Consider the following 22,202-nt stretch of genomic DNA (forward strand, 5'->3'; position numbering starts at 1 on the left):
CATAAAGGTCAGAGTGGGAGTGACCGAGGACAGAAATGTCAGAGTGGGAGTGACCCGAGGTCAGACTGGCCAGAGTGGGAGTGACCGAGGACAGACTGGCCAGAGGGAGTGACTGAGGACAGAAAGGTCAGAGTGGGAGTGACCCGAGGACAGACCGGCCAGAGTGGGAGTGACCCGAGGACAGACTGGCCAGAGTGAGTGACCGAGGACAGACGGGCCAGAGTGGGAGTGACCGAGGACAGACTGGCCAGAGGGAGTGACTGAGGACAGACAGGTCAGAGTGGGAGTGACCGAGGACAGAAAGGTCAGAGTGGGAGTGACCGAGGACAGAAAGGTCAGAGTGGGAGTGACCCGAGGACAGAAAGGTCAGAGTGGGAGTGACCCGAGGACAGACAGGCCAGAGTGGGAGTGACCGAGGACAGAAAGGTCAGAGTGAGAGTGACCCGAGGACAGACTGGCCAGAGTGGGAGTGACCGAGGACAGACAGGCCAGAGTGGGAGTGACCCGAGGACAGACAGGCCAGAGAGGGAGTGACCAAGGACAGACAGGCCAGAGTGGGAGTGACCGAGGACAGAAAGGTCAGAGTGGGAGTGACCCGAGGACAGACAGGCCAGAGTGGGAGTGACCCGAGGACAGACAGGCCAGAGTGGGAGTGACCCGAGGACAGAAAGGTCAAAATGAGAGTGTCCGAGGTCAGACGGGCCAAAGTGGGAGTGACTCAATTCCCAGCTCCACCTTCAGATTTAGATCTTTGCCTGATTTCAGATGCCAGTTGGTGGTTGTTCTATTGTCTCAAGATGACACCCCCGGACGCTGACCGAGCTGCTGAATGGCATCACTGGTCATTGTTTATACATCATATTCCATAGATGTGCAGGTTAGGTGGGGTTACGGGTTTGGGGAGGGGGATGGGGCCTAGGTAGGGTCCTCTTTCGGAGGGTTGCTGCAGACACTATGGGCTAAATAAATGGCCTCCTTCTGCACGAGGGATTCCATGGATTTACACAAGAAAATAGTGTAAAATATTTATCGATTTATCACACTCCTGACTTGAGTGAGGATAACGTGGGCCAGAATGTTGGATAAATATAGAAATTATACAGATGATGGCAAACCACACAACGGTGATAACTCTGTCCAAAGTGCTAATTTATACTCAAATCCCAGCACAAAAAAAATGGATTTACAATATATGAAAAAAAACCATTTTGATGGACCATAATAACCAACAATTAATCAAACACAAAACAAGCACTTCGTCGGTCTGACGTTTCAAGTCGCAATGACTGACTCTGCGGCAACTGTCAATTCCAAAATTCCCCTTTTCCACACGGAACAGTCCAAAAAACACAAAGGAAATACAGTGAACACTTCAATTAACGCACACTATTAAAGTCACAGAGAACAACTACATCTACACTGTCCCCATCAAACACTCCCAGGACAGGTACAGCACGGGGTTAGATACCGAGTAAAGCTCCCTCTACACAATCCCCATCAAACACTCCCAGGACATGTACAGCACGGGGTTAGATACAGCGTAAAGCTCCCTCTGCACTGTCCCATCAAACTCTCCCAGGACAGGTACAGCACGGGGTTAGATACAGAGTAAAGCTCCCTCTACGCTGTCCCCATCAAACACTCACAGGACAGGTACAGCATGGCGTTAGATACAGAGTAAAGCTCCCTCTGCACTGTCCCATCAAACACTCCCAGGACAGGGACAGCACGGGGTTAGATACAGAGTGAAGCTTCCTGTATACTGTCCCATCAAACACTCCCAGGACAGGTACAGCACGGGGTTAGATACAGAGTAATGCTCCCTCTGCACTGTCCCCATCAAACACTCCCAGGACAGGTACAGCACAGGGTCAGATACAGAGTAAAGCTTCCTGTATACTGTCCCATCAAACACTCCCAGGACAGGTACAGCACGGGGTTAGATACAGAGTAATGCTCCCTCTGCACTGTCCCCATCACATACTCCCAGGACAGGTACAGCACAGAGTTAGCTACAGAGTAAAGCTCCCTCTGCACTATCCCCATCAAACACTCCCAGGACAGGTACAGCACGGGGTTAGATACAGACTAAAGCTCCCTTTACACTGTCCCCATCAAACACTCCCAGGACAGGTACAGCACGGGGTTAGATGCAGAGTAAAGCTCCCTCTACACTGTCCCCATCAAACAGTCCCAGGACAGGTACAGCACGGGGTTAGATGCAGAGTAAAGCTCCCTCTACACTGTCCCCATCAAACACTCCCAGGACAGGTACAGCACGGGGTTAGATGCAGAGTAAAGCTCGCTCTACACTGTCTCCATCAAACACTCCCAGGACAGGTACAGCACGGGATCAGATACAGAGTAAAGCTCCCTCTACACTGTCCCCATCAAACACTCCCAGGACAGGTACAGCACGGGGTTAGATGCAGAGTAAAGCTCCCTCGACACTGTCTCCATCAAACACTCCCAGGACAGGTACAGCACGGGATCAGATACAGAGTAAAGCTCCCTCTACACTGTCCCCATCAAACACTCCCAGGACAGGTACAGCACGGGGTTAGATGCAGAGTAAAGCACTCTCTACACTGTCCCCATCAAACACTCCCAGGACAGGTACAGCACGGGGTTAGATGCAGAGTAAAGCTCCCTCTACACTGTCCCCATCAAACACTCCCAGGACAGGTACAGCACGGGGTTAGACACAGAGTAAAGCTCCCTCTACATTGCCCCCATCAAACACTCCCAGGACAGGTACAGCACGGGGTTTGATACAGAGTAAAGCTCCCTCTACACTGTCCCATCAAACACTCCCAGGACAGGTACAGCACGGGGTTAGATATAGAGTAAAGCTCCCTCTACACTGCCCCCATCAAACACTCCCAGGACAGGTACAGCACGGGGTTAGATACAGCGTAAAGCTCCCTCTACACTGTCCCATCAAACACTCCCAGGAAAGGTACAGCACGGGGTTAGATACAGAGTAAAGCTGCCTCTACACTGTCCCATCAAACACTCCCAGGACAGGTACAGCACGGGGTTAGATACAGAGTAAAGCTCCCTCTACACTGTCCCCATCAAACACTCCCAGGACAGGTACAGCACGGGGTTAGATACAGAGTAAAGCTCCCTCTACACAATCCCCATCAAACACTCCCAGGACAGGTACAGCACGGGGTTAGATACAGAGTAAAGCTCCCTCTACACTGTCCCATCAAACACTCCCAGGACAGGTACAGCACGGGGTTAGATACAGAGTAAAGCTCCCTGTACACTGTCCCATGAAACACTCCCAGGACAGGTGCAGCACAGGGTTAGATACAGAGTAAAGCTCCCTCTACACTGTATCCATCAAACACTCCCAGGACAGGTACAGTACAGGGTTAGATACAGAGTAAAGCTCCCTCTACACTGCCCCATCAAACACTCGCAGGACAGGGACAGCACGGGGTTAGATACACAGTAAAGCTCCCTCTGCATTGCCCCCATCAAACACTCCGAGGACAGGTACAGCACGGGGTTAGATACAGAGTAAAGCTCCCTCTGCACTGTCCCATCAAACACTCGGACAGGTTCAGCACGGGGTTAGATACAGCGTAAAGCTCCCTCTACACTGTCCCCATCAAACACTCCCAGGACAGGTACAACAGGGGGTTAGATACAGAGTAAAGCTCCCTCTGCACTGTCCCCATCAAACACTCCCAGGATAGGTACAGCACGGGTTTAGATACAGCGTAAAGCTCCCTCTGCACTGTCCCCATCAAACACTCCCAGGACAGGTACAGCACGGGGTTAGATACAGAGTAAAGCTCCCTCTACACTGTCCCCATCAAACACTCCCTGGACAGGTACAGCACGGGGTTAGATACAGAGTAAAGCTCCCTCTACACTGTCCCCATCAAACACTCCCAGGACAGGTACAGCACGGGGTTAGGTGCAGAGTAAAGCTCCCTCTACACTGTCCCCATCAAACACTCCCAGGACAGGTACAGCACGGGGTTAGATGCAGAGTAAAGCTCCCTCTACACTGTCCCCATCAAACACTCCCAGGACAGGTACAGCACGGGATTAGATGCAGAGTAAAGCTCCCTCTACACTGTCTCCATCAAACACTCCCAGGACAGGTACAGCACGGGATCAGATACAGAGTAAAGCTCCCTCTACACTGTCCCCATCAAACACTCCCAGGACAGGTACAGCACGGGGTTAGATACAGAGTAAAGCTCCTTCTACACTGCCCCCATCAAACACTCCCAGGACAGGTACAGCAAGGGGTTAGATACAGAGTAAAGCTCCCTGTACACTGTCCCATGAAACACTCCCAGGACAGGTGTAGCACAGGGTTAGATACAGAGTAAAGCTCCCTCTACACAGTATCCATCAAACACTCCCAGGACAGGTACAGCACAGGGTTAGATACAGAGTAAAGCTCCCTCTACACTGCCCCATCAAACACTCCCAGGACAGGGACAGCACGGGGTTAGATACACAGTAAAGCTCCCTCTGCATTGCCCCCATCAAACACACCCAGGACAGGTACAACAGGGGGTTAGATACAGAGTAAAGCTCCCTCTACACTGTCCCCATCAAACACTCCCAGGACAGGTACAGCACGGGGTTAGATACAGAGTAAAGCTCCCTCTACACAATCCCCATCAAACACTCCCAGGACAGGTACAGCACGGGGTTAGATACAGAGTAAAGCTCCCTCTACACTGTCCCATCAAACACTCCCAGGAGAGGTACAGCACGGGGTTAGATACAGAGTAAAGCTCCCTGTACACTGTCCCATCAAACACTCCCAGGACAGGTACAGCACAGGGTTAGATACAGAGTAAAGCTCCCTCTACACTGTCCCCATCAAACACTCCCAGGACAGGTACAGCACGGGGTTAGATGCAGAGTAAAGCTCCCTCTACACTGTCTCCATCAAACACTCCCAGGACAGGTACAGCACGGGATCAGATACAGAGTAAAGCTCCCTCTACACTGTCCCCATCAAACACTCCCAAGACAGGTACAGCACGGGGTTAGACACAGAGTAAAACTCCCTCTACACTGCCCCCATCAAACACTCCCAGGACAGGTACAGCATGGGGTTAGATACAGAGTAAAGCTCCCTCTACACTGTCCCATCAAACACTCCCAGGACAGGTACAGCACGGGGTTAGATACAGAGTAAAGCTCCCTCTACACTGCTCCCATCAAACACTCCCAGGACAGGTACAGCACGGGGTTAGATACAGAGTAAAGCTCCCTCTACACTGTCCCATCAAACACTCCCAGGACAGGTACAGCACGGGGTTAGATACAGAGTAAAGCTCCCTCTACACTGCCCCCATCAAACACTCCCAGGACAGGTACAGCATGGGGTTAGATACAGAGTAAAGCTCCCTCTACACTGCCCCCATCAAACACTCCCAGGACAGGTACAGCACGCGGTTAGATACAGAGTAAAGCTCCCTCTAAACACTGTCCCCATCAAACACTCCCAGGACAGGTACAGCACGGGGTTAGATACAGAGTAAAGCTCCCTCTACACAATCCCCATCAAACACTCCCAGGACAGGTACAGCACGGGGTTAGATACAGAGTAAAGCTCCCTCTACACTGTCCCATCAAACACTCCCAGGAGAGGTACAGCATGGGGTTAGATACAGAGTAAAGCTCCCTCTACACTGTCCCATCAAACACTCCCAGGACAGGTACAGCACGGGGTTAGATACAGAGTAAAGCTCCCTCTACACTGTCCCCATTAAACATTCCCAGGACAGGTACAACACGGGGTTAGATACAGAGTAAAGCTCCCTCTACACTGTCCCATCAAACACTCCCAGGACAGGTACAGCACTGGGTTAGATACAGAGTAAAGCTCCCTCTACACTGTCCCCATCAAACACTCCCAGGAGAGGTACAGCACGGGGTTAGATACAGAGTAAAGCTCCCTCTACACTGTCCCCATCAAACACTCCCAGGACAGGTACAGCACGGGGTTAGATACAGAGTAAAGCTCCCTCTACACTGTCCCCATCAAACACTCCCAGGACAGGTACAGCACAGGGTCAGATACAGAGTAAAGCTCCCTCTACACAGTCCCCATCAAACACTCCCAGGACAGGTACAGCACGGAGTTAGATACAGAGTAAAGCTCCCTCTACACTGTCCCCATCAAACACTCCCAGGACAGGTACAGCACAGGGTCAGATACAGAGTAAAGCTCCCTCTACACAGTCCCCATCAAACACTCCCAGGACAGGTACAGCACGGAGTTAGATACAGAGTAAAGCTCCCTCTACACTGTCCCCATCAAACACTCCCAGGACAGGTACAGCACAGGGTCAGATACAGAGTAAAGCTCCCTCTACACAGTCCCCATCAAACACTCCCAGGACAGGTACAGCATGGAGTTAGATACAGAGTAAAGCTCCCTCTACACTGTCCCCATCAAACACTCCCAGGACAGGTACAGCACAGGGTCAGATACAGAGTAAAGCTCCCTCTACACAGCCCCCATCAAACACTCCCAGGACAGGTACAGCACGCGGTTAGATACAGAGTAAAGCTCCCTCTACACTGCCCCATCAAACACTCCCAGGACAGGTACAGCACGGAGTTAGATACAGAGTAAAGCTCCCTCTACACTGTCCCCATCAAACACTCCCAGGACAGGTACAGCACAGGGTCAGATACAGAGTAAAGCTCCCTCTACACTGCCCCCATCAAACACTCCCAGGACAGGTACAGCACGGAGTTAGATACAGAGTAAAGCTCCCTCTACACTGTCCCGATCAAACACTCCCAGGACAGGTACAGCACAGGGTCAGATACAGAGTAAAGCTCCCTCTACACTGCCCCCATCAAACACTCCCAGGACAGGTACAGCACGGAGTTAGATACAGAGTAAAGCTCCCTCTACACTGTCCCGATCAAACACTCCCAGGACAGGTACAGCACAGAGTTAGATACAGAGTAAAGCTCTCTCTACACTGTCCCCATCAAACACTCCCAGGACAGGTACAGCACGCGGTTAGATACAGAGTAAAGCTCCCTCTACACTGTCCCCATCGAACACTCCCAGGACAGGAACAGCACGGGGTTAGATACAGAGTAAAGCTCCCTCTACACTGTCCCCATCAAACACTCCCAGGACAGGTTCAGCACGGGGTTAGATACAGAGTAAAGCTCCCTCTGTTCTGTTGAGTGAAGTTCTCTAAGCACAAGTCTTACATTGTGTGTTTTTTCATGTATGGAATGATCTGTCTGTACTATCTGTCGAACAGTACTTTTCACTGTAACTCAGTGCACGTGAAATCCAATTTTGAGGCCCAATTGAAGAATTTATGTCAGCGGGCGGCGCACGCGCGGTGAGAGACAGCAGTCGGCGCAGGCGCGGTGAGCGGCAGTTGTCGGAGCAGGCGCGGTGGGCGGCAGCAGCCGGCGCATGCGCAACGAGAGACAGCAGCCGACGCCGGCGCAGTGAGAGGCAGCAGTCGGCGCAGGAGCAATGAGGGGTAGCAGTCGGTTCAGGCACAGACAATAGTCGGCGCAGGCGCAGTGAGTGGGAACTGGGAGGCGCAGGCGCGGTTCTCTCGCCGCCCACGGAGCCGGGCCCTACCGGGTTGATGTTTTGGCCGCTTGCTCGCCCTGTCCCCGGCTCCTGAGTCGAGCCCGCTCCCTGTGGCGACATGTTTTCGGCATTGAAGAAGCTGGTGGGCACGGAGCAGGTCCCGGGCAGGGAGAAGATCATCCCGGCTGGGCTCCAGAGCATGAACCAGAGCCTGCAGCGGCGATTCGCCAAGGGAGTGCAGTACAACAGTGAGTATAACCGGGGGGCAAGGGTGTTGGAGGCTGAGAGCAAGGGTGATGGGGCAGAGGGCAAGGGTGATGGGGAAGAGGGCAAGGGTGATGGGGCAGAGGGCAAGGGTGATGGAGGCTGAGAGCAAGGGTGATGGGGCAGAGGGCAAGGTGATGGGGAAGAGGGCAAGGTGATGGGGAAGAGGGCAAGGGTGATGGAGGCTGAGAGCAAGGGTGATGGGGCAGAGGGCAAGGTGATGGGGAAGAGGGCAAGGGTGATGGAGGCTGAGAGCAAGGGTGATGGGGCAGAGGGCAAGGGTGATGGGGCAGAGGGCAAGGGTGATGGGGCAGAGGGCAAGGGCGATGGGGCAGAGGGCAAGGGTGATGGGGAAGAGGGCAAGGGTGATGGAGGCTGAGAGCAAGGGTGATGGGGCAGAGGGCAAGGGTGATGGGGCAGAGGGCAAGGTGATGGGGAAGAGGGCAAGGGTGATGGGGCAGAGGGTGATGGGGCAGAGGGCAAGGGTGAGGGGCAAAGAGCAAGGGCGATGGGGCTGAGAACAAGGGTGATGGGGCAGAGGTCAAGGGTTATGGGCAGAGGGCAAGGGTGATGGGGCAGAGGGCAAAGGCGATGGGGCAGAGGGCGCGGGTGAGGGGCAAAGAGCAAGGGTGATGGGGCAGAGGGGAAGGGTGAGTGGCAGAGGGCAGGGGTGATGGGGCAGAGGGCAAGGGTGATGGGGCAGAGGGCAAAGGTGATGGGCAGAGGGCAAGGGTGATGGGCAGAGGGCAAGGGTGATGGGCAGAGGGCAAGGGTGATGGGGGCTGAGAGCAAGGGTGATGGGGCAGAGGGCAAAGGTGATGGAGGCTGAGGGCAAAGGTGATGGGGCAGGGGGCAAGGGTGATGGAGGCAGAGGGTAATAGTGATGGGGCAAGGGCGATGGGGGCTGAGGGTTAGGATGATGGGGACTAAGGGCGAAGGTGATGGGACTGTGATGGGCAGGGGCAAGGGTGATCGGGTCAAGGGGAAAGGGATTTGGGAGAAAGGAACAGTGTGGTTTGGACAAAGTATGACAGCTGGGGACCACTGACTCCGTTCCTCTGCCTGGCAACAGTATGAGACTGATGAGAATCGTTGTGCTACTGTGGCAAGGTAGGGACCTGACAGCAAGGATTCAAACATTGGAGTTCCTGGAAAATTGGGCACAGAGGTGGCACAGTGGTTAACACTGCTGCCTGACAGCGCCAGGGACCCGGGTTCAATTCCACCCTTGGGTGACTGTGTGGAGTTTGCACATTCTGCCCGTGTCTGCGTTCCTCCGGATGCTCCAGTTTCCTCCCACAGTCCATCGATGTGGAGGTTAGGCGAATTGGTCATTCTAAGTTGTCCCTTAGTGTTCAAAGATTAGGTGGGTTACAGGGATAGGGTGGAGGAGTAGACCCAGGTAGGCTGCTCTTTCAGAGGGTCGATGCCGACTCGATGGGTTGAATGACCTCCTGCTGCACTGTAGAGAGTCTATGGAATTGAGAGGTGACTACACATTAGTAGTAATAATAACCTTTTATTGTCACAAGTAGGCATACATTAACACTGCAATGAAGTTACTGTGAAAAGCCCCTAGTCGCCACATTCCGGCGCCTGTTCAGGTACACAGAGGGAGAATTCAGAATGTCCAAATTACCTAACAGCACATCTTTTGGGACTTGTGGGAGGAAACCGGAGCACCCGGAGGAAACCCACGCAGACACGGGGAGAACGTGCAGACTCCACACAGACAGTGACCCAAGCCGGGAAACGAACCTGGGACCCTGGCGCTGAGAAGCATCAGTGCTGACCACGGTGCTACCGTGCCAATGACACCCTGTGTGACTGACAGAGATAAATCTTCCTCCTCAACCTGCCGACTGCCTTTGACCACAGCATCCTCCTCCTCCTCCAATGCCCCTCCAATGTCGTCTAGCTGGGTAGCACTGTGCTGACCTGATTCCATTCTTATCCAATCATACCCGGAGAATCCTTACAGTGCCGTCCCCCTCCTCTACCACATGGTAATGTTTGGTGTCCCCAATGAACTGTTGTTGGCCACCTGTTTCTTATCTGTATCTTGCCTCTCAGTGAGATCATTTGAAGATGTGTTATTTTTCACCTGAACATTGATGGCTGCCTCGCGCCTTTACCTCTTTCGACCCATCGATTGTCCCGGAATTGTCTTCACTGTCTGTCTGACATTGTCATGCATGAGGAGAAGTTTCATCCTGTTAAATTCTGAGAAGATATGACCAACTGCCTAATTTCCCCAGCAACCGTCTGAGCCTGAAACAGACTGCTCACACAACCTTAATGTCACAATTGATTCCAAGATGAGCTCCTGTCCACATATCCATAAAGACGATCTAGCCTATTTGCACCTTTCCATAGCATCACCAACTCTCCCCTGTCTCAGGCCAACCATTGCTCAAACCCTCATTCATTCTTTTTCTATCTGCAGGCTTGACCATTCCATCACGCTCCTGGTCAACCCCTGTAAACACCCAAACCTCTGCTACCCATGGCCTTACTCCCAGCAAGTCCTTATCCTCTCACCTTTCCTGTTCTCGCTGACCTACATTCACTCCCAGTTAAGCAACATCTCGGTTTTAAAATTCTCAACCTTGTTTTAAAACCTTCCTTGGACTTGCTGCCTCCCGATCTCTGGAATCTCCTCCAACCCTCCACAAGGGCAGCATGGTAGCATTGTGGGTAGCACAACTGCTTCACAGCTCCAGGGTCCCAGGTTCGATTCCGGCTTGGGCCGCAGTCTGTGCGGAGTCTGCATATCCGCCCCGTGTGTGCGTGGGTTCCCTCCGGGTGCTCCGGTTTCCTCCCGCAGTCCAAAGATGTGCAGGTTAGGTGGATTGGCCATGATAAATTGCCCTTAATGTTGGGTGGGGTTACTGGGAGAGGGTGGAGGTGTTGACCTTGGGTAGGGTGCTCTTTCCAAGAGCCGGTGCAGACTCGATGGGCCGAATGGCCTCCTTCTGCACTGTAAATTCTATGAAATCTATGACAATGCCTGCACTTCCCCAATTCTTAATTGTAACTGCGCCGCTGCTCTGAAATTCTCTCGCTCCCCTCCCTACCTTGCTCTCCTCCTCCAAAACCACCCTTCAAGATTGCCTCTTTGACTAAGCTTTTGCTCATCTCACCCAACATAACTTTCCATGGCTTCGTGTCAAATTTAGAAGAAAATCCTCCACTGAAGCACCATGAATCTTGTATTTTTTCAAAGATGCTACATAAATGCAGGCTGTTGTTGGGTACAGGTCTGTTACTGTATAACACGGGTACAGTACTGGTGGGAACAGGTCTGTCTCTGTATAACACTGGGGTACAGTACTGGTGGGGACAGGTCTGTCACTGTTTAACACTGGGGTACAGTACTGGTGGGGACGGGTCTGTCACTGTATAACACTGGTGTACAGTGCTGATGGGGCTGGGTCTGTCACAATAACACTGAGGTACAGTACTATGGGGACGGATCTATCACTGTGTAACACTGGGGTACAGTACTGGTGGGGACGGGTCTGTCACTGTGTAACACTGGGGAACAGTACTGGTGGGGATGTGTCTGTCACTGTATAACACGGGTACAGTACTGGTGGGGACGGGTCTGTCACTGTATAACACTGGGGTACAGTACTGGTGGGGACAGGTCTGCCACTGTATAACACTGGGGTACAGTACTGGTGGGGACAGGTCTGTCACTGTATAACACTGGTGTACAGTACTGATGTGGATGGGTCGGTCACTATAACACTGGGGTACTGAACTGGTGCGGATAGGTCTGTCACTGTATAACACTGGGGTACAGTACTGGTGGGGACGGGTCTGTCACTGTATAACACTGGGGTACAGTACTGGTGGGGACGGGTCTGTCACTGTATAACACTGGGGTACAGTACTGTTGGGGACGGGTCTCACTGTACAAACACTGGGGTACAGTACTGGTGGGGACGGGTCTGTCACTGTGTAACACTGGGGTACAGTACTGGTGGGGACGGTTCTGTCACTGTGTAACACTGGGATACGGTACTGGGGGGGACGGATCTGTCACTGTGTAACACTGGGGAACAGTACTGGTGGGGATGGGTCGGTCACTATAACACTGGGGTACTGAACTGGTGCGGATAGGTCTGTCACTGATTTTACCTGCAGGAAGTGCTGCCATCTCCAGCTCCTCCAAGACCGAGTTAAGGAACTGGAGCTGGAGTTGGAAGAACTTCGGATCATTCGGGAGGCAGAAGGGGTCATAGATAGCAGCTTCAGGGAATTAGTTACACCAAAGATTGGAGATAGGTGGGTAACTGTAAGAGGGACTGGGAAAAAGCAGTCAGTGCAGGGATCCCCTGCGGTCGTTCCCCTGAGAAACAAGTATACCGCTTTGGATACTTGTGGGGGGGGGGGACTTACCAGGGGTAAGCCATGGGGTACGCGCCTCTGGCGCGGAGTCTGTCCCTGTTGCTCAGAAGGGAAGGGGGGAGAGGAGCAGAGCATTAGTAATTGGGGACTCTATAGTCAGGGGCACAGATAGGAGATTTTGTGGGAGCGTGAGAGACTCACGTTTGGTATGTTGCCTCCCAGGTGCAAGGGTACGTGATGTCTCGGATCGTGTTTTCCGGGTCCTTAGGGGGGAGGGGGAGCAGCCCCAAGTCGTGGTCCACATTGGCACTAACGACATAGGTAGGAAAAGGGACAAGGATGTCAGGCAGGCTTTCAGGGAGCTAGGATGGAAGCTCAGAACTAGAACAAACAGAGTTGTTATCTCTGGGTTGTTGCCCGTGCCACGTGATAGTGAGATGAGGAATAGGGAGAGAGAGCATTTAAACACGTGGCTACAGGGATGGTGCAGGCGGGAGGGATTCAGATTTCTGGATAACTGGGGCTCTTTCTGGGGAAGGTGGGACCTCTACAGACAGGATGGTCTACATCTGAACCTGAGGGGCACAAATATCCTGGGGGGGAGATTTGTTAGTGCTCTTTGGGGGGGTTTAAACTAATGCAGCAGGGGCATGGGAACCTGGATTGTAGTTTTAGGGTAAGGGAGAATGAGAGTATAGAGGTCAGGAGCACAGATTTGACGTCGCAGGAGGGGGCCAGTGTTCAGGTAGGTGGTTTGAAGTGTGTCTACTTCAATGCCAGGAGTATATGAAAGAAGGTAGGGGAACTGGCAGCATGGGTTGGTACCTGGGACTTCGATGTTGTGGCCATTTCGGAGACATGGATAGAGCAGGGACAGGAATGGATGTTGCAGGTTCCGGGGTTTAGGTGTTTTAGTAAGCTCAGAGAAGGAGGCAAAAGAGGGGGAGGTGTGGCGCTGCTAGTCAAGAGCAGTATTACGGTGGCGGAGAGGATGCTAGATGGGGACTCTTCTTCCGAGGTAGTATGGGCTGAAGTTAGAAACAGGAAAGGAGAGGTCACCCTGTTGGGAGTTTTTTATAGGCCTCCTAATAGTTCTAGGGATGTAGAGGAAAGGATGGCGAAGATGATTCTGGATATGAGCGAAAGTAACAGGGTAGTTATTATGGGAGACTTTAACTTTCCAAATATTGACTGGAAAAGATATAGTTCGAGTACAATAGATGGGTCGTTTTTTGTACAGTGTGTGCAGGAGGGTTTCCTGAAACAATATGTTGACAGGCCAACAAGAGGCGAGGCCACGTTGGATTTGGTTTTGGGTAATGAACCAGGCCAGGTGTTGGATTTGGAGGTAGGAGAGCACTTTGGGGACAGTGACCACAATTCGGTGACGTTTACGTTAATGATGGAAAGGGATAAGTATACACCGCAGGGCAAGAGTGATAGCTGGGGGAAGGGCAATTATGATGCCATTAGACGTGACTTGGGGGGGATAAGGTGGAGAAGTAGGCTGCAAGTGTTGGGCACACTGGATAAGTGGGGCTTGTTCAAGGATCAGCTACTGCGTGTTCTTGATAAGTATGTACCGGTCAGGCAGGGAGGAAGGCGTCGAGCGAGGGAACCGTGGTTTACCAAGGAAGTGGAATCTCTTGTTAAGAGGAAGAAGGAGGCCTATGTGAAGATGAGGTGTGAAGTTTCAGTTGGGGCGATGGATAGTTACAAGGTAGCGAGGAAGGATCTAAAGAGAGAGCTAAGACGAGCAAGGAGGGGACATGGGAAGTATTTGGCAGGAAGGATCAAGGAAAACCCAAAAGCTTTCTATAGGTATGTCAGGAATAAGCGAATGACTAGGGAAAGAGTAGGACCAGTCAAGGACAGGGATGGGAAATTGTGTGTGGAGTCTGAAGAGATAGGCGAGATACTAAATGAATATTTTTCGTCAGTATTCACTCAGGAAAAAGATAATGTTGTGGAGGAGAATGCTGAGCCCCAGGCTAATAGAATAGATGGCATTGAGGTACGTAGGGAAGAGGTGTTGGCAATTCTGGACAGGCTGAAAATAGATAAGTCCCTGGGACCTGATGGGATTTATCCTAGGATTCTCTGGGAGGCCAGGGAAGAGATTGCTGGACCTTTGGCTTTGATTTTTATGTCATCATTGGCTACAGGAATATTGCCAGAGGACTGGAGGACAGCAAATGTGGTCCCTTTGTTCAAAAAGGGGAGCAGAGACAACCCCGGCAACTATAGACCGGTGAGCCTCACGTCTCTAGTGGGTAAAGTCTTGGAGGGGATTATAAGAGACAAGATTTATAATCATCTAGATAGGAATAATATGATCAGGGATAGTCAGCATGGCTTTGTGAAGGGTAGGTCATGCCTCACAAACCTTATTGAGTTCTTTGAGAAGGTGACTGAACAGGTAGATGAGGGTAGAGCAGTTGATGTGGTGTATATGGATTTCAGCAAAGCGTTTGATAAGGTTCCCCACGGTAGGCTATTGCAGAAAATACGGAGGCTGGGGATTGAGGGTGATTTAGAGATGTGGATCAGAAATTGGCTAGCTGAAAGAAGACAGAGGGTGGTGGTTGATGGGAAATGTTCAGAATGGAGTACAGTCACAAGTGGAGTACCACAAGGATCTGTTCTGGGGCCGTTGCTATTTGTCATTTTTATCAATGACCTAGAGGAAGGCGCAGAAGGGTGGGTGAGTAAATTTGCAGATGATACTAAAGTCGGTGGTGTTGTCGATAGTGTGGAAGGATGTAGCAGGTTACAGAGGGATATAGATAAGCTGCAGAGCTGGGCTGAGAGGTGGCAAATGGAGTTTAATGTAGAGAAGTGTGAGGTGATTCACTTTGGAAGGAATAACAGGAATGCGGAATATTTGGCTAATGGTAAAGTTCTTGGAAGTGTGGATGAGCAGAGGGATCTAGGTGTCCATGTACATAGATCCCTGAAAGTTGCCACCCAGGTTGATAGGGTTGTGAAGAAGGCCTATGGAGTGTTGGCCTTTATTGGTAGAGGGATTGAGTTCCGGAGTCGGGAGGTCATGTTGCAGCTGTACAGAACTCTGGTACGGCCGCATTTGGAGTATTGCGTACAGTTCTGGTCACCGCATTATAGGAAGGACGTGGAGGCTTTGGAGCGGGTGCAGAGGAAATTTACCAGGATGTTGCCTGGTATGGAGGGAAAATCTTATGAGGAAAGGCTGATGGACTTGAGGTTGTTTTCGTTGGAGAGAAGAAGGTTAAGAGGAGACTTAATAGAGGCATACAAAATGATCAGGGGGTTGGATAGGGTGGACAGTGAGAGCCTTCTCCCGCGGATGGAAATGGCTGGCACGAGGGGACATAGCTTTAAACTGAGGGGTAATAGATATAGGACAGAGGTCAGAGGTAGGTTCTTTACGCAAAGAGTAGTGAGGCCGTGGAATGCCCTACCTGCTACAGTAGTGAACTCGCCAACATTGAGGGCATTTAAAAGTTTATTGGATAAACCTATGGATGATAATGGCATAGTGTAGGTTAGATGGCTTTTGTTTTGGTGCAACATCGTGGGCCGAAGGGCCTGTACTGCGCTGTATTGTTCTATGTTCTATGTAACACTGGGGTACAGTACTGGTGGGGACGGGTCTGTCACTGTGTAACACTGGGGTATAGAATTGGTGCGACAGGTCTGTCACTGGAATATTGGTGGGCTCCAGTGGTTCAAGAAGGCGATTCACCAACTCTTTCTCAAGAGATAATTGAGCAGGAGCCAAGTTAGTCATGCCCCATGAAATAATATTTTTTAAAAGTTAGCAGCAATGATTTAGAAAGTTCAGATGCAATGCCTGCCTGCAGACACTGAGCTGTGTTGATGTCCCTCAATCCGAGGCAGTAACACTCCGACATAATATGTGAACGATCCCTAAGTATTGGAGTGAATCCGGAGTCGGGGGGCTGCAGTTTACTGCATTGCAGATACGACTCTTCACCAGTGCCAAATTCCACATCTTAAAGATTGTCTTCAGTCCATGCCTCAACCAATGCGCAGCAATTCATTTAATAAATACACTTGCTCTGATTGCTGAGTTAGTACAGCTTACAGTGACTGGCAGCACAAAGGATTGGTCAGCAGTCTGTGAGTGGACTTGCACAACTGACACATCTCGAAGAGCGAGATAGGACACAATATCCCGGACTGTAGAGGTGGAAAATCCAGCGACAGACCTGTCTCCACCAGGACTGTATCCCAGTGTTATACAGTGACCGAGCTGTCCCCACCAGTGCTGTACCCCAGTGTTATACAGAGACAGACCCATCCCCACCAATACTGTACCCCAGTGTTATACAGTGACAGACCCATCCCCACCAGTGCTGTACCCCAGTGTTATACAGTGACAGACCTGTCCCCACCAGTACTGTAATGAAGTTACTGTGAAAATTCCTTGGTCGCCACACTCGGCGCCTGTTCGGGTACACAGAGGGAGAATTCAGAATATCCAATTCACCGAACAAACACATCTTTCGGGACTTGTGGGAGGAAACCGGAGCACCCGGAGGAAACACACACAGACACGGGGAGAATGTGCAGACTCCGCACAGACAGTGACCCAAGCAGGGAATCGAACCTGGAACCTTGGCACTGTGAAGCAACAGTGCTAACAACCGTGCTGCCCGTCATACAGTGACAGACCCATCCTCACCAGTACTGTACCCCAGTGTTATACAGTGACAGACCCATCCCCACCAGTACTGTACCCCAGTGTTATACAGTGACAGACCTGTTCCCACCAGTACTGTATCCCAGTGTTATACAGTGACAGACCCGTTCCCACCAGTACTGTACCCCAGTGTTATACAGTGACAGACCCATTCCCACAGTACTGTATCCCAGTGTTATAGTGACAGACCTGTCCCCACCAGTACTGTACCCCAGTGTTATACAGTGACAGACCCATCCTCACCAGTACTGTACCCCAGTGTTATACAGTGACAGACCCATCCCCACCAGTACTGTACCCCAGTGTTATACAGTGACAGACCCGTCCCCACCAGTAATGTATCCCAGTGTTATACAGTGACAGACCAATCCCCACCAATACTGTACCCCAGTGTTATACAGTGACAGACCCATCCCCACCAATACTGTACCCCAGTGTTATCCAGTAACAGACCTGTCCCCACCAGTACTGTATCCCAGTGTTATACAGTGACAGACCTGTCCCCCAGTGTTATACAGTGACAGACCCATCCCCACCAATACTGTACCCCAGTGTTATACAGTGACAGACCCATCCCCACCAATACTGTACCCCAGTGTTATACAGTGACAGACCCATCCCCACCAATACTGTACCCCAGTGTTATCCAGTAACAGACCCGTCCCCACCAGTACTGTACCCCAGTGTTATACAGTGACAGACCTGTCCCCCAGTGTTATACAGTGACAGACCCATCCCCACCAATACTGTACCCCAGTGTTATCCAGTAACAGACCCGTCCCCACCAGTACTGTATCCCAGTGTTATACAGTGACAGACCTGTCCCCCAGTGTTATACAGTGACAGACCCATCCCCACCAATACTGTACCCCAGTGTTATACAGTGACAGACCCATCCCCACCAATACTGTACCCCAGTGTTATCCAGTAACAGACCTGTCCCCACCAGTACTGTATCCCAGTGTTATACAGTGACACACCCGTCCCCACCAGTACTGTACCCCAGTGTTATAGTGACAGACCCATCCCCACCAGTACTGTATCCCAGTGTTATACAGTGACAGACCCATCCCCACCAGTACTGTACCCCAGTGTTATACAGTGACAGACCCATCCCCACCAGTACTGTATCCCAGTGTTATACAGTGACAGACCCATCCCCACCAGTACTGTACCCCAGTGTTATACAGTGACAGACCCATCCCCACCAATACAGTACCCCAGTGTTATACAGTGACAGACCCGTCTCCACCAGTACTGTACCCTAGTGTTATACAGTGACAGACCCGTCTCCACCAGTACTGTACCCCAGTGTTATACAGTGACAGACCCATCCCCACGAGTACTGTATTCCAGTGTTATACAGTGACAGACCCGTTCCCACCAGTACTGTATCCCAGTGTTATACAGTGACAGGCCCATCCCCACCAGTTCTGTACCCCAGTGTTATACAGTGACAGACCCGTCTCCACCAGTACTGTACCCCAGTGTCATACAGTGACAGACCCATTCCCACAGTACTGTATCCCAGTGTTATAGTGACAGACCCATCCTCACCAGTACTGTACCCTAGTGTTATAGTGACAGACCCCTCCCCACCAGTACTGTACCCCAGTGTTATACAGTGACAGACCTGTCCCCACCAGTACTGTACCCCAGTGTTATACAGTGACAGACCCATCCCCACCAATACTGTACCCCAGTGTTATACAGTAACAGACCCGTCCCCATCAGTACTGTTCCCCAGTGTTATACAGTGACAAACCTGTCCCCACCAGTTCTGTACCCCAGTGTTATACAGTGACAGACCCATCCTCACCAGTACTGTACCCCAGTGTTATACAGTGACAGACCCATCCCCACCAGTACTGTACCCCAGTGTTATACAGTGACAGACCAGTCCCCACCAGTAATGTATCCCAGTGTTATACAGTGACAGACCCATCCCCACCAATACTGTACCCCAGTGTTATACAGTGACAGACCCATCCCCACCAATACTGTACCCCAGTGTTATCCAGTAACAGACCTGTCCCCGCCAGTACTGTATCCCAGTGTTATACAGTGACAGACCTGTCCCCCAGTGTTATACAGTGACAGACCCATCCCCACCAATACTGTACCCCAGTGTTATACAGTGACAGACCCATCCCCACCAATACTGTACCCCAGTGTTATACAGTGACAGACCCATCCCCACCAATACTGTACCCCAGTGTTATCCAGTAACAGACCTGTCCCCACCAGTACTGTATCCCAGTGTTATACAGTGACAGACCTGTCCCCCAGTGTTATACAGTGACAGACCCATCCCCACCAATACTGTACCCCAGTGTTATACAGTGACAGACCCATCCCCACCAATACTGTACCCCAGTGTTATCCAGTAACAGACCTGTCCCCACCAGTACTGTATCCCAGTGTTATACAATGACATACCCGTCCCCACCAGTACTGTACCCCAGTGTTATAGTGACAGACCCATCCCCACCAGTACTGTACCCCAGTGTTATACAGTGACAGACCCATCCCCACCAGTACTGTACCCCAGTGTTATACAGTGACAGACCCATCCCCACCTGTACTGTATCCCAGTGTTATACAGTGACAGACCCATCCCCACCAGTACTGTACCCCAGTGTTATACAGTGACAGACCCATCCCCACCAATACAGTACCCCAGTGTTATACAGTGACAGACCCGTCTCCACCAGTACTGTACCCTAGTGTTATACAGTGACAGACCCGTCTCCACCAGTACTGTACCCCAGTGTTATACAGTGACAGACCCATCCCCACGAGTACTGTATTCCAGTGTTATACAGTGACAGACCCGTTCCCACCAGTACTGTATCCCAGTGTTATACAGTGACAGGCCCATCCCCACCAGTTCTGTACCCCAGTGTTATACAGTGACAGACCCGTCTCTACCAGTACTGTACCCCAGTGTCATACAGTGACAGACCCATTCCCACAGTACTGTATCCCAGTGTTATAGTGACAGACCCATCCTCACCAGTACTGTACCCTAGTGTTATAGTGACAGACCCCTCCCCACCAGTACTGTACCCCAGTGTTATACAGTGACAGACCTGTCCCCACCAGTACTGTACCCCAGTGTTATACAGTGACAGACCCATCCCCACCAATACTGTACCCCAGTGTTATACAGTAACAGACCCGTCCCCATCAGTACTGTTCCCCAGTGTTATACAGTGACAAACCTGTCCCCACCAGTTCTGTACCCCAGTGTTATACAGTGACAGACCAGTCTCCACCAGTACTGTACCCCAGCGTTATACAGTGACAGACCCATCCCCACCAGTACTGTACCCCAGCGTTATACAGTGACAGACCCATCCCCACCAGTACTGTACCCCAGTGTTATACAGTAACAGACCATCCCCACCAGTACTGTATCCCCGTATGTATGTGTGGGTGGCATGGTAGCACAGTGCGTAGCACGGTTGCTTCACAAACTCCAGGGTCCCAGGTACGATTCCTCGCTTGGGTCATTGTCTATGCGGAGTCTGCACTTCTCCCTGTGTCTGCCTGGGTGGCCTCCGGGTGCTCCGGTTTCCTCCCATAAGCCCCGAAAGAACTAGATAATTTGGACATTTTAAATTCTCCCTCTCTGTACCCGAAAAGGCACCGGAATGTGGCGACTAGGGGATTTCACGGTAACTTCATTGCAGTGTGAATGTAAGGCTACTTGTGACAATAATAATAAAGATTATTGTTATACAGTGATAGACCTGTCCCCACCAGGACTGTGTGATGCAGGTAACAGAACCATCAGTTCAGGTTGTGATGAATGAGTTTGCGGTCTGTCTAAATTAGGAACTGGGTAAATGTGTACTTTTATCAGTTTGTGTGTTTTTTTGTTGGGGAGGTGACTACGATTTTGCAGAATCTTGCAGGCGACTGGACCCATGGATTATATACCGGCTTTCAGTTTCTGTGTCAGCTATTTTTTCGTCTGGTCATCAACAGGACTTTACTTGAACACTTCGTACACCGGCTTTGATTGCTCAGCAATTAGTGGAAATGTCACAGTTGTAAAAGAAACTCCCTCTATTGACCATCATCTTCTCTTGTGTTCTGCCTGGTAGAAACAGCACGGTAGCACAAGTGGTTAGCACTGTGGCTTCACAGCGCCAGGGTCCCAGGTTCGATTGCCTACTGGGTCACTGTCTGCGCAGTCTGCACGTTCTCCCCGTGTGTGCGTGGGTTTCCTCCGGGTGCTCCGGTTTCCTCCCATAGTCCAAAGACGTGCAGGTTAGGTGGATTGGCCATGATCAATTGCCCTTAGTGACCAAAAAGATTAGGAGGGGTTACGGGTCTAGGGTGGAAGTGACGGCTTAAGGGGGTCGGTGCAGACTCGATGGGCCAAATGGCCTCCTTCTGCACTGTGTGTTCTATGGTGTTCAACTGCTCATTTCCCTTATACCCTTCCCCTTCCGTCTCCCCCGGTTCCCGCCGCGCCGTCTCCCCCGGTTCCCGCCGCGCCGTCTCCCCCGGTTCCCGCCGCGCCGTCTCCCCCGGCTCCCGCCGCGCCGTCTCCCCCGGTTCCCGCCGCGCCGTCTCCCCCGGTTCCCGCCGCGCCGCCTCCTCCGGTTCCCGCCGCGCCGTCTCCCCCGGTTCCCGCCGCGCCGCCTCCTCCGGTTCCCGCCGCGCCGTCTCCCCCGGTTCCCGCCGCGCCGTCTCCCCCGGTTCCCGCCGCGCCGTCTCCCCCGGTTCCCGCCGCGCCGCCTCCTCCGGTTCCCGCCGCGCCGCCTCCTCCGGTTCCCGCCACGCCGTCTCCCCCGGTTCCCGCCGCGCCGTCTCCCCCGGTTCCCGCCGCGCCGCCTCCTCCGGTTCCGGCCGCGCCGTCTCCCCCGGTTCCCGCCACGCCGTCTCCCCCGGTTCCCGCCGCGCCGCCTCCCCCGGTTCCCGCCGCGCCGTCTCCCCCGGTTCCCGCCGCGCCGTCTCCCCCGGTTCCCGCCGCGCCGCCTCCTCCGGTTCCCGCCGCGCCGCCTCCCCCGGTTCCCGCCGCGCCGCCTCCCCCGGTTCCCGCCGCGCCGTCTCCCCCGGTTCCGTCCGCGCCGTCTCCCCCGGTTCCCGCCGCGCCGTCTCCCCCGGTTCCCGCCGCGCCGTCTCCCCCGGTTCCCGCCGCGCCGCCTCCTCCGGTTCCCGCCGCGCCGCCTCCCCCGGTTCCCGCCGCGCCGCCTCCCCCGGTTCCCGCCGCGCCGTCTCCCCCGGTTCCCGCCGCGCCGCCTCCCCCGGTTCCCGCCGCGCCGTCTCCCCCGGTTCCCGCCGCGCCGCCTCCCC

At 52.6% G+C, this 22,202-nt stretch overlaps 1 protein-coding gene across 2 annotated transcripts in view; it reads left to right on the forward strand.

The window, feature by feature from the left end:
- Positions 1 to 7,560: 7,560 nt before the first annotated feature.
- Positions 7,561 to 22,202, forward strand: part of LOC140399018 (rab-like protein 6) — a 202,136-nt gene continuing 187,494 nt past the window's right edge. The window contains exon 1 of one of the 2 annotated variants that reach the window (XM_072488074.1): positions 7,561 to 7,815. In XM_072488074.1, coding sequence (XP_072344175.1) covers positions 7,686 to 7,815 — 130 coding nt within the window. In that variant the 5' untranslated portion in view covers positions 7,561 to 7,685. The remainder of the gene's footprint in view (positions 7,816 to 22,202) is intronic. The other variant, XM_072488073.1, reaches the window with a different exon arrangement.

The sequence above is a fragment of the Scyliorhinus torazame genome, chromosome 22 (assembly GCF_047496885.1).
Source record: "Scyliorhinus torazame isolate Kashiwa2021f chromosome 22, sScyTor2.1, whole genome shotgun sequence".
In the NCBI taxonomy this organism is placed as follows: domain Eukaryota; kingdom Metazoa; phylum Chordata; class Chondrichthyes; order Carcharhiniformes; family Scyliorhinidae; genus Scyliorhinus; species Scyliorhinus torazame.